General features: G+C 40.9%; 1 protein-coding gene across 9 annotated transcripts in view; it reads right to left on the reverse strand.

Annotated features, from left to right (window-relative positions):
* myo9b (myosin IXB) overlaps positions 1–12,558 on the reverse strand; it is a 53,324-nt gene that overhangs the window by 24,684 nt on the left and 16,082 nt on the right. For all 9 annotated transcript variants that reach the window (XM_019871700.1, XM_019871698.1, XM_019871697.1 and 6 more), the window contains exons 2-5: positions 10,400–10,617; positions 10,090–10,309; positions 8,401–8,910; positions 78–172 (exon numbers count right to left, since the gene is read on the reverse strand). In XM_019871700.1, the coding sequence (XP_019727259.1) occupies positions 78–172; positions 8,401–8,910; positions 10,090–10,309; positions 10,400–10,557 (983 nt within the window). In that variant the 5' untranslated portion in view covers positions 10,558–10,617. The remainder of the gene's footprint in view (positions 1–77; positions 173–8,400; positions 8,911–10,089; positions 10,310–10,399; positions 10,618–12,558) is intronic.

Below are 12,558 nucleotides of genomic sequence, written 5' to 3' on the forward strand. Positions count from 1 at the left end.
AGAAGTGATCTAAATGACAAGTTTCGGGAAAAAGGCACAGAGCACAAAAATAGCCATTTGTGATGCTAATTACTCACCCTCTCACCACTCCGGTCTCAAGGTAATTAACCTGGATGAATTTACCAAAACGGCTGGAGTTGTTATTGTGGGCTGTCTTTGCGTTTCCAAAGGCCTGAGGGAGGTAACAGAAAAATAAAATGATTTGTTCAAGGGAGTCAAGTTATTTTGACATTAATGGAACACTGATGGATTCGTAGAAAAACCAATAATGTCAAGTACAGTACCGGTACTTGAAACGAATCGTGTTTATAATGGGCCTGGAGACAAATTAACTGTTTATGTTACTTGCACAGGACTGGAATACCATAAGTGAAAATGCGACCAAGTACAAAAATAAAATCACAGCGAAAGAATGCCTTTGAGCAAGCAATCTGCAGATCAATCTCTACCGAGCGAAGTCGTGACATTAAATCACCGTGACACCAAAGAAACTCAATAGTGCAGGGGTGACATCTTGTTTTTAAACAGCAGCTGAGACCACTGATGTGGGTGGTATCATGTTCGGCTGTATGTGCGTGTGTCACGGGGGGCCAAGCATCTGTAACTCATTGTCCCCTCTCTCCATCCGCCACCTTCAAAATCGTATCACTCATTTCCCTGTTTTGACTGTGGTTGTGCACGAGCATAATAGGTCACAGTTCTGATAAATGAAAGTCAGTGACACAGCTAGTCTGCGCCTGGTGTTCCACTAGCTGAGACAGCAGAGCCACCAGGCCTTACTGAGGGCCCCTCGTTTCTCACATTGATGTGTTAACAGAATAGCTCACTCTCTCTCTCTCTCTCTCTCTCTGTGTTTGGGATTTTTTTTTTTTAATGATGCTCACATGGTTACTGATACACACACAAGTACAACAAAAGGCCACCGCAAGGGAAGTTGACTCTGCGCATGTTAAATAGGAACCACATTGTATGCTCCGAAGCAGGGGGAGGCTTAATTTGTTACAGAGGTGTCTTCTTTGGAGTCTATTGAGTAAACCGGCGACCCATTTCTCCTGCTTTAATATAACCCAGTTCCAGTCATTTTGCGTTTGTACAATCACAATCTCAAATTTTCAACACATTTCAGTTCAAGTCAGACTACCTAGTTAGTACTTATCCACGCACTGGGTTCTCTTTTCTTTTCTCTGCCGGATTTACACGATTTGTTTCCACTGATCCAATTCTGGATTTCTTCTTAATGTGGTCCAGTTTGGCTAAGCTTCTTGGCAGTGTAACCAGAGGGGGGAAAACATGCATGGAAACTGATGCCATGATCAGACCTTGGTCATATGTGGATAACAATCAGATATGAACCGGACATCTACCAGAGTAACATGACCAGTGATGCCTGAGTAACGGCTGACTTAGTAACTAGTTACTCCAAAATGTGTGCGTTTTCAAGTAACGAGTAATGCGTTTCATTTTCTAGTTAAGTTATCCGACTATGGTTACTCTTCTAGCATTAAAAAATGTTCCTTTGTAAATTATCTTTGCTTCTATATGACAGCAACATCAGCGTTTGAGATAGTGGCACCCTGCTAGGGTCAGCAGTGAGCAAGAAGTGACAAAAATGAAAGAAACACACAACACACTCTTCTCACTGCCCTCACTAACACATTGTAATGTAAAACTAATTCATGAATCATAAAATACAGTAGCACGTCTGAGTCTTAACAACAGAGTAGTCAGTAAAGTCCCCAAAACAAACTCTGCCTACTGCCCAAAGACAGCTGGGCTCCAACATGCCCGCGAGCCTCGTGAGCATAAGCGGATTAGAAAACTGACGGATTGATGGCTGGTAAGACAAAACGGGTGCCTATTTCATTTTTAATAAAAACAAACTTTAGTCGTTAATGTCACTGTTAAAAATGCTTTTTTTTTTTTTTTTGTGAATCGGGGTTTTCAGTACAGTATCTGCTGAATGTATTAAAATAATTTATAATCTAACTTAATTCCTAAAAAAAACAAGAAATAAGTAAAGTTACTAAGCTACTTTTTAAATCAAGTTAATGAGTAAAGTAACAAAGTTAATTTTTTAAGTCAAAGTGGCAACATTGAACATGACAGATTGGAAACACTCCATCATCACGAGCCTGACATAATGGAAATATGGATGATATGACATCTCAAAAAATACACACATGGTAAATCAAAACTGCAGAGTTTGCTCTCGGGTGCACATAGAACAAAATTAAGGTAAATTATATTAAGCAGAAGTTAGCAAACACATACCACCCTCCATAAATATCGGCACTCTTGTTTGCACATAGCAGAATAAAGCTTATTTGTATCATTTGATACAAGATACAAGATCTTTCAGAGAGGGAATTTTCCCAAGAATGTCGGTTTTAAAGGTACTGACAGAATGAGAGACATTTTGAAGTTGTAACAGAGCCATCAAAGATGGATGTAAATGTCTAATGTCAATGCCCGGAAAATGATCCACCCACCACCAGATAAAAGTGGCTAATTTGTTGTATTCTCGTATAAAAGAGGCTGCTTCTTATATACATACGGATTGCATTTGACATACTATCAACTCACTGCATCTCACCGAGCTGTTCTGACTGAATTGCTCCAGCAAGCTTGCAGCCAAGTGCGTAAAACTCTGGGAAAGCTCAGCAAAGTGGAGGCCTCTGCACCATGGAGTGAATACTAAACATGTCACAGCATCATCACAGCAGGCGAACATGCCCGTGAGGGGGAGATATGATTGGCTCTGAGGCACAGCAGGTATGAGGAAGTGAATTGGCACATTGTCAAAAACCACATCTTCGGAGAAATAAAGCGGTATTTGCATTCTTAACAAATTGGATCTTACAGTTTATGGAAGGGGGAAACGGGAAGCAATAGTGAGAGATTGAGAGAGACAGAACAAGGGACCTAGAAATCTGTGTACATACAAGCACATTGTTCATATGCATATACAAGTTTTGATGATTATGATGAAGAGATTTTGTTTTGTAAACCAGATTCATTGGTCCCGGCTATCCAGTACATTTCCACTTGAGCACAGCCGAGATGACCCGAATGCAGGCCAACATTCCCATTGAGCCACAAATAAAGTTCTTGGAATTCAAACTAGGGGACCTCTTCCACAAACCGTGTCGTTTGTAATTTGTCTTGTACAACAATCAACCAAGATTATAATCTTAAATCATTAAAATCAGTCTAATGTGTGTTGGCTCAAGATGAGCATTGAGTTTGTTTTTTTTTTAGACATTTGGATATTAGGCCTTATTATTCGTAACACTGGGGTAGTGCTGCACTCTCCCAAATGTGGCCTCAGCGGTTAAGCTTCATTTGAACAGCTCCATGAGTGCTGCCAAGGTCATGACACTCACACCTCTCTGCAGACTGGATTTGTTCACAGCGGGGTCTGCATTGTCCCAGTGTCACGGATTCCTCCATTCACAAAACAACGGCAAGCTGTCATGGTGAAACCAGGCCAATCCATGTGGTCACTCTTGTTTCCTTTAAGCCTAATTTGAATCGATAAGATCTTCAAACGCCTGTATAACTTAACATGCAAATAAGGCAGTATGTCAACAATTGTTCACTCCAAGCAGCTATGATGCTGAATAGCCATGGGTACAATGCTTCTTCTGAAAAACATACTTTGTTAAGGTCATATGATGTTGGCAGGGGTTAAAGGCAACCGCGTCGCTACACAGTTCCTCATGTATACTTGGCCCTCCGTCACAGCGACATTAAACTTGCTCAACACAAAACATCTTCAGATTATTTCAACCACGGCTATGTTATCCTTTTAATTCCAATCACAACATCAGTAGCACTTGAAGGTTTATGAATTAATTAAATGGTGGCAAATGTTTTATCTGAATCCAGGTTACCGAGCCACTACATGATAAGCACGCCCTCTCAAAACTTATCATTTTACTGGAGCCAAATGATAAGGCAGTACTATTTCCCCTTCAAGCAAGTCAAAGTAGATTTTTTTTTCAGATATAATGTAATCTAGCACGAACCCAGAAAGGCACAAATAGGCACAAATCTGTGCAGCAGGAGAAAAACTACCTTGTGGAACAGTGACACCACTGAATGTAACAAAACCTTGGCACCATCACAACGATCCTAAACCATGCAAAACCCAAAGCATATTATTTTCTTTTTGTTTCTAATTGCAGAAATGAAGCTTCGGCAAGACTACATTCGGTGGACTCAGGCCACACAAGCATTATGTGTAAAATCATGAGTGGTGTGACCACTGCTAAGTGACAGCAACTGAGCATTAGTGACAGTGAACAGTGTCACTTATCAAGATTCACTCAGAAGAACATAATAGGCAAGTGTACACTGCCTAATATTAGTAATATTATTAATCTTAGCTATTTTCAGCCAACGTGAACACTGCTTTATACGCATGCGAAGACACCTGCAATCGCACGGACAGCAAAATTGTTTTGACATGACCGGCCACATTCTTTGCGAGAGCAAAAATACAAGACCGTGCATTTTAACGACTCCTGCCAGGACTTCTCCGCCCTGTGCCTTCTGTTTCCTGTGGCCAACCGAGGCAAGAAGGGAAAGTAGATATACATGTCAGATGTTATGGCTTTGAAAAATGTGAATGAAGTTTTGAAGACCTACTTTTGGTCCTCTTGTGGTGTAGTGTTTTACCAGACTAGAGCAATTTCAAGAAGCCCCACCCATGTCTTATTGAGGGCCACATCAATCTTTATCTTATGCTGTGGTTAAAGTACCACAAATAGGTCTTGAAGATGGCTGCAGCATGTTGCCACATGTAAGCTGTGGCGTGCATGTAGCAACTCTGTTGCTACAAGAAACAGCTTGTTCTGCACTTCACCTCAGTTCTCAATAGAGTGATTGCATTGTTTTCGTCGTTTTGAGTGTGTATGGCTTCAGTGACATGCCAGCTAAAACTCAAAGCCAGTTTCTCCATATTTGTAGTCAATGCCACCCAGCCAGCGCAATCACAGATCGGAATAAGTGGGTGCAACTGTAACATATACAGTCACTTAGAGATACACAATGAATCTGCAGACAGAATGGCCAGCTTCTCCTCTGCACTTCCTGAACCATACAATACAATAGTCTGGTCTATCCGCACCTCCTAAGGGTCCTGGCAAAAAACTAAGGAGAACTACTGCCGTAACTTCCCATGTTGTAGCCGTTTCCTGTCAAATAAGGTTCCGGATGATAGGAACTCCCTGTGAAGTTATGTCTGAGTCTTAATCTAGGGCTGCATGAGGTAAAGCTCAATTTATGATTCAGATTCTTGGCAATTCATCTTTACAGAGCAGCTGACCTGTACTTTAAGTGTCAACCAATTCCAATGACATCTGAAATGTACTTCAAAGGAGTAAAAAATAAAGAAATAACAGAGAGAGAAATAAATAAATAAATACAAACCTGGATCAACCAGTCAGACCAGTTGAAAAAGTTGTACTGTACTCACTGACTATGAGAGTCATTCATTTTTAAAGCAGCACACTGAAGAAGGTTCTGGGGACACCATAGTCAACAAATTATCAAAAGAAAGGAAGTGTATAAAAGTACCTTTTGATTGGAAACAATGCACAATAGATGTATCATGCATCATATTACAGAGAGTATAAGGTGTCTCACAGAGGAACTCTACGGGGTACGATGCATTTTATACATTGACATACACACTTGAAACAGTAGTGAATATATTTTTTCTCCCCAAATGATTAATCACTCCATCCGCCCATCCTCTGAATTACAGTATGTATCCCCAATAGGGCCACGGGCATGCCAGAGGCTATCCCAGTTTATACTATTAAATAAATAATACACATAACTATAACAAAAATGAAAAACAATAATATAATACAGTATGTAATATATTGAGTAATGTTTATCAATTTAATTCAAATTGAAAAACATTAAGTGCTTGAAAAAAGTAAACATGTTTTAAATCAGCATCATATATACATTTAGGAATATATAAGGTCATATCTGGTTAAAATTTGCTGTTGACCAGTGTTATTAATTGCAGCACGACATCTACATCAGAATAGAAATGTGATGGCGCATGACCCTAAAATTGGATGGCTGCTTTGCAAAGTGGTTTCAGATTGAGGCCATTCAGTCCAGCAGCACAAATAATGATCTCACCACCTCAAAATGTGACCCAGGTCTGTAGCGCTCCTCTACAGCCACACAGACGCGCAGAACGCACACCTTGTTTGCATTTTCAACCACTGTCTTCGGCTCAGTATCCAGTGCAAAAAAAAGTACGTTTCGGAAGATTTGGGGTTCTTTTATATCAGTTTATACCAAACCTGTTGAAAGAAACTTTCTCTCTCTTTACATCTCAATTCTAAGTTGACATATGATCGAAGCACAACTTGAGTGAAGAGGAATTGCAGGGAACATACTTTAAGTTATTACTTCCTCTGTAAATAGACTTCAAGTTCACATTAGCTGTGTTATTAGTTTGCTACAAAAGCTGCTAGGTGGTGTCAAAGTCGACATTTTTTCCCGCATAAATCTCTTCTTCGTAGAGCATGTGGAAAAATGTCCAAAACACTCCACTTTTGAATGAAATGCAACTTTTGATGAAACATTGCTGCAGTTGTTCATGAGCCAGGATGATTGACAAACTGGAACCCGATCTCTGGATCCTGTACTGACGACGCCAACAAAGCCCAATCCCGTCTCCTTGTCTCCCTCAGCAACCACAGCTCTGGACAGGACTGAAACAGACTGCATTCTGGGAATGAATGGCGGCCATGCGTTTGCCAATGGGACCAGAACTCTGCTGATGGAGGGGAAAATTCCTCCATCAGAGTGACGCACCAAGGGTTGACTTACTCTGCGGCATCTTAAAGTCGCAGCACTTTTGTGAGTGCCTTTCGAGTGCCGAGTCAAGAAGGTCAAGGGACAAAAGTCATGAGGCAAATGATGGATGACTGACATGTGCTCTTAAATGACTATAGAGCCCCCCGCTCCCCAGTGTATTTACTTCTTTTCTACTGCACAGCAATCCACTTAACTTACATTTACAGCTCTGGGCTGATGTTTTCTTTCAACAGTTTTGTACTTCCACATTCCACACATGGCTTTTCTGGATGAAAGGAGTATTTTTAGCCCGGTTACTGCGCAATATAAAACTGAAAATATGTGGCGATTTACTTTCAGATTAGCACTAAGAGCATTTCGAGAACCACAATTGTGAAAACCATCACACTGATTGAAATAAAATAGTGTAGAATTGAATGGATATCGAATCAAAAGAGGGATTGGGTCTTTTGAGTCCCATCTGTCCTTAGACATAGCACTTCATTTTTTGTTCTTGTTTTTTTTTAATCTACAATGGTGCTTCTAAAATAAACTTTCATTCGATCACTGGGCTCACAGGAAGCTCAAAATATGTTTCGACCATTCAGATGCACAAACCACTGTTTGTAGCACAAGAGTCAATAATACAGTACAGTACTGCAAAGTCTAACTGTTGTAATGCTAAACAATGACTACTTTGTGAGAGGGATGGAAATGCTGAAAATTATTACAAATTCTTCTTCCATTAACAGTGTCTGAGAGAGAGAGTTTATTATTACCGGGTGGGAAAAAAAATAAAGGCCACATATTGTTAGCCAAGTAGATTAAACTAAATAACAATACGAGGGCATTTACTGGCAGTTCCATTTTGTAAAAGCGGAGACAGATGTCTACAAATGTCTTCTTGCGTTACAGATTCAGTAAGAAGTTGTTCATTTCATTCCAACAGAAATAAAGGACAGAATCGTGTGAGGGGTTAAAAAAATAAATATTCCTGGGTTTTTTGTTTTTTTTTTGTTGCAAGGGGGAGACCATAGTCTGTATGGTAAAGCTTTTAATACTACACGGCAATGATCATATGTCCATCCTGCCTGGAGCTGCAGCCTGAAAAGACATTTCCTTTCTTCTCTTACATGGGAATTTTCTAACCATCTGACTAAATAGAATTATAATACCATTAAACAATCTAAAACACAAGTAGTCTTATTGCTGCTTAGGTATTTGCCTGCAATAGAAGTGTGACTCTTTTGAGGAAGCATTATCATTGACAATAAATGAATAAGAGCGAGGCAATTCCCATACGATTCAAGCCAGTGGTGGGTATGGATAAGGTTTCCTTACAGTTGATGAGGCAAACAGACGAGTAGATCTGGCCTGATGACAGACGATCTTACCTGCTTACCCAGCACAGCCACATTTTATTCTTTCTCTACCTACTCTTAGCGAGTGAAGCATTGGTACCAAAGAATCGGGTACAAGCTAAAGTAGCAAAGAGATTAACGTTCCCAATGGAAATTGCGCAGCCACTGTGTTGCATTCAGACACCTGCAATCATTGGCAAAATTCTCTTACCTCCAGGACTGGTCCTGCACCAAGTATAGTCCTCTCCACACCACTGGCATAGCCTTTCTGGCTGAGTGCAGTCAAACAATGGATGAGAAAGTTGGTACTTTGAGTCTTGCCTGAGCCGCTCTCCCCAGAGATGACAATACACTGGTTGACCTTCTTCCTGAGCATCGCATAGTAAGCCACATCCGCAATGGCAAAGATGTGCGGCTCCAGTTTTCCCAGCTGGTGGTTTTCATACAGTTTAACATACTTTGGGTTGTAGATTGGCAGAAACTTGAAGGGATTGATGGCAATGAGTATGCTGCCTGCATAGGTGTAGATCTTTTTCTTGTAGAAGCGTGTGCGCAGATTGTTTAGAATGCTGTCCTCGTTGAGTTTGGGGAGGTTGCAAAGGTCCGCAAAGTCATCCTGCGGCGGTGGAAGGAAGCCCCTAGCGGCAAGCCGCTGTGCCTCCTGCTCTTTTGACAGGGGCGGCAGGTGGACATAATGAATAGAGCCGTCATTGTTCCTCTCCTGGATCAAGAACAGAAAAAGTAGCTTTCAATTTTCAAAACTTCCATGCAATATTTATCAGAAACAATTTGTCATGTAGATGAAAAGAACAGTTTAAAGGTTTTCAGAATAACTAATTAGTCGATTACTTATTAATCATGGAGATTCATCTTGATTGTGTGGAACAGTCGATTAATAGTGCCAGGAAGCCAGGCAAAATGGGCTGCACTAATCGGTTACAAGTATGAACTCAATTGATTAGTTTGGACTGACTGCCTCCAGGCTATCATTTTGAACCCCCCCCCCCCCAAAAAAAAAACATTTTTAAATATCTCCTTAGCATTTCTCGAATAGACAGGTTTTCATCAAAATGTATTCAAATGATCATCATTCATTGTTTGTAATAGAGCTACGTATGAATCGGTGGCAACTCAAAGTGGGGTAGCAATTGCCAAAGAGTATTTCCTAATTCGAGTCAGACACACACATCACAAATGCAAAGGCGTCGTGTAACACCCCGCTATATTTGAGAACAAAACACAGAAGCGTTTCCATGTGTATGGGAATATTTCGCTGGCTATTGAGCATTAAATTGAATTGTTATGCAGTCAATGAAGACAGTTCAACGCCTTTGTCTTTGTTATTCCATTGCTTGCCTCCAACCGCCATAATAGGAGACAGAGGGAGTTAGAGGACACAAAAAATACTGTACACTGGTTAACTTAGCGCTAGCTAGTAGCTTACATGACAAACATATGGAATTAAAACTGGTCCAAAAGGATTATCGCTTCAGAAAACGGATGATGCATGGTTGGAAGAACATCTTGCTATTTGGCAGTGTAAAGTGGGGAATCCTGGTGGTTAACGTACCGGTAAGTAAGTCTCTTAAAATCAAGGCTGATGATGTGTTGCCGTTAGCGCATACGTACACTCGATACGTTTTCAAAAATGTGAATTTGAAGCTTGGCAAAGCGCTTTGGACAACATCTGTTGTACAGTAGATAAAGCACTATAAAATTGCACTTCATTTCCTATTTGAGGTACAAATCCAACCCGAGTTTACACTATCCAAAATAGAAGACGCAAGCACCAACACATTGAATAGTTAAGAGCCATGCATTGAAATTTCCGAAGTTTGTGCAACAAATCAGTGATTTTCTTGTGAATACAAGAGAGTATGAGCACTACTACTTAAGAGACCTGGAGTAAGAAGTAAAAGCCAAGGCTCTGCGGGTGCTGCTCCTGGGCTTTCCGAGGCCACAGTAAGAACCTCTGCACCGGAAGATCTCCAGCCTCCAGCACCCACTCTTCCCCTCCACTTTCCTTCACCTCTGCCAGCACATACATGCGGCCAGGGTCCAGTCCCAGTGCCACGGCGGCATCCGAGATCACAGAAGCTGCCGTTGCATCCTTCTGCACTCTGATGAGTTGAGGAAAAAAATAATAATAATAAATCACTGGTGTCTAAGGAATGACTGATACTATTTTTGGAACACTGCAACCATCGCACCTCAGGTTGCAGCAGGTGGATGACTCAGCAGCAAGCCGTGGGTAGATCTGGAGCAGGTATGAGCGTCCGTTGTGATCGTTGGTGCTCGTCAGCAGACCTCCTCCCCCCCTTACTCCACCTACACTCGCCACGGCGGCACCGCCATCTCTGACACTCATCCTGAGTCAGGGGGTTTTGCCTCAGCATGCCGCAGCCACCGCCTCCTTCTCACACACAACCTGGAAGAAAATAAATCACACTTTGATGAATGACAAATTTCACAGTTAAGAGTTTCACACTTGAATGGTGTCATTTGTAGTAGCAGATCTGTGACATGAATGAGAGAAAAAACATTCCCTAATGCCAAAAACACCTCAAGTATTTTAATAAAAGGGTTGGCAATGTCAATTTTTCTGACAGAACCAGCAAGTGGGGTATACTGGATAGATAAAACATGCAGCTATTCCCTTACTGTGACTTTAAAGATATTTTGGTCATTTTTAATTTGATTAAGGGAATCGGACATCTGCGATTGGCTGGCAACCGGTTCAGGGTGTCCCCCGCCTACTGCCCGAAGACGGCTAGGATAGGCTCCAGCACCCCCCCGTGACACTTGTAAGGATAAGCAAATCGGAAAATGGATGGCTGGATGCATGGATGGATGGAATCGGACATCGTTTAATGGTTTCTTACTTACCAACCACGGATACTAAAATTAAGCTTGACTTTTCATTTGGGAACTTCTGGTAGGTGTCAATGAAACAGGGATGATTGCCCAAACATAATGGCTATTGAAATAAAAGTTTCAAGGAAGTGAAATACGTATTGCAGCTATTTGTAGGACAAAATGGTGCAGTACTAGAGCATGGGAGACCATTTTAATGTTAAATCATTGTAGTGGCACAATCTCAAACCGCGATACTTGCTTCCATGCAAGAGGTGAGTTCAGCAACTTTGCTGCATCAGCAGAAGTAACTGAGGTTAAACTGTCATCTACAATTTTTTAGCATCTTGCAAAAAATGGGCAATGTCAACTATACTTGACCTGATGAGTCTTCAAGCAAAATGATTACTTCTATTAAATGAAGTAATGGTAAGTTTGTTTTGTCAGAAACATTAATAGTTAACAATAATTGATCCATGAAGCCGTGGTCGTATAAACTATGTGCCTTATCCTGGTGTGCGATCAGAAACTGTTTACATTGCCTGTTTTTTGCAAGATGCTAAAAATACAAATTGTAGATGACAATTTAACCTCAGTTACTTCTGCTGATGCAGTAAAGTTGCTGAACTCACCTCTTGCATGGAAGCAAGCCTGAAACAGAAACAACACACAAGCGAAACCACAAATGGTGTAATGACAGCACTTGACAAGACACTGGGACTGATTTAAAACTAGGTGGTCGGATGAAAAATGAAGCCTAATTTCACCACAGGTCTTATTACTAATTCAGCAGATTCTGCCAAAATTAAACAATGACTAAAAAATTCAATCTGATAATAAATACCTTGTTCTGTGTCCAAATGCATAATTCAATTTTACTACAGTCATACCTCGGTTTTCGACCATAATTCGTTCCAGAAGACTGTTCGAAAAGCGATTTGTTCAAAATCCGAAACTATTTTATTAGCCCATGACTAGAGGCTAATACACTATGCAAAAATAACATAAAAACAGTCAGATTTGCGTGAATCACAACAAACACCTCTGCTCATAATGAATGCTACACGAGGAAACGTCACTTCCTAGTGTAAGAAAGCAGAGAGGAGTCAAGTGGTGTATTCGGATTTGCTCATTTTGGTCAAAAACCGGGTTTCGGTCGTAATCCGAGGCGTAAAAATCTTGAATTTTCTGGTCGAAATCCGATTTGGTCCGAGAACAGAGACGTTCGAAAACTGAGGCTTGACTGTACTATGCTCCAATCAATTGGGCACAGTTAGCAATTTGCCAATTTCCGTGGAAAAGAACACAATCGGCACACCCAACCAGTAACTGAATCATAATACAGTCAAAGTTGACTGAAACCAGCAGGGGCACTGTGATTAAATCATTTTCTTATTATGTTCCACGTGCCTCTATTCGTCTAAACACGGCATTCTGATTAATATTGCGTTTGTGCAATATGAGTGAAGCAGTAATATCCACCTGTTTTTGTCCATCTCATTGGGCGACCATTTTG

Source organism: Hippocampus comes, unplaced genomic scaffold (genome assembly GCF_001891065.2).
Source record: "Hippocampus comes isolate QL1 unplaced genomic scaffold, H_comes_QL1_v1.1 scaffold182, whole genome shotgun sequence".
Lineage (NCBI taxonomy): Eukaryota > Metazoa > Chordata > Actinopteri > Syngnathiformes > Syngnathidae > Hippocampus > Hippocampus comes.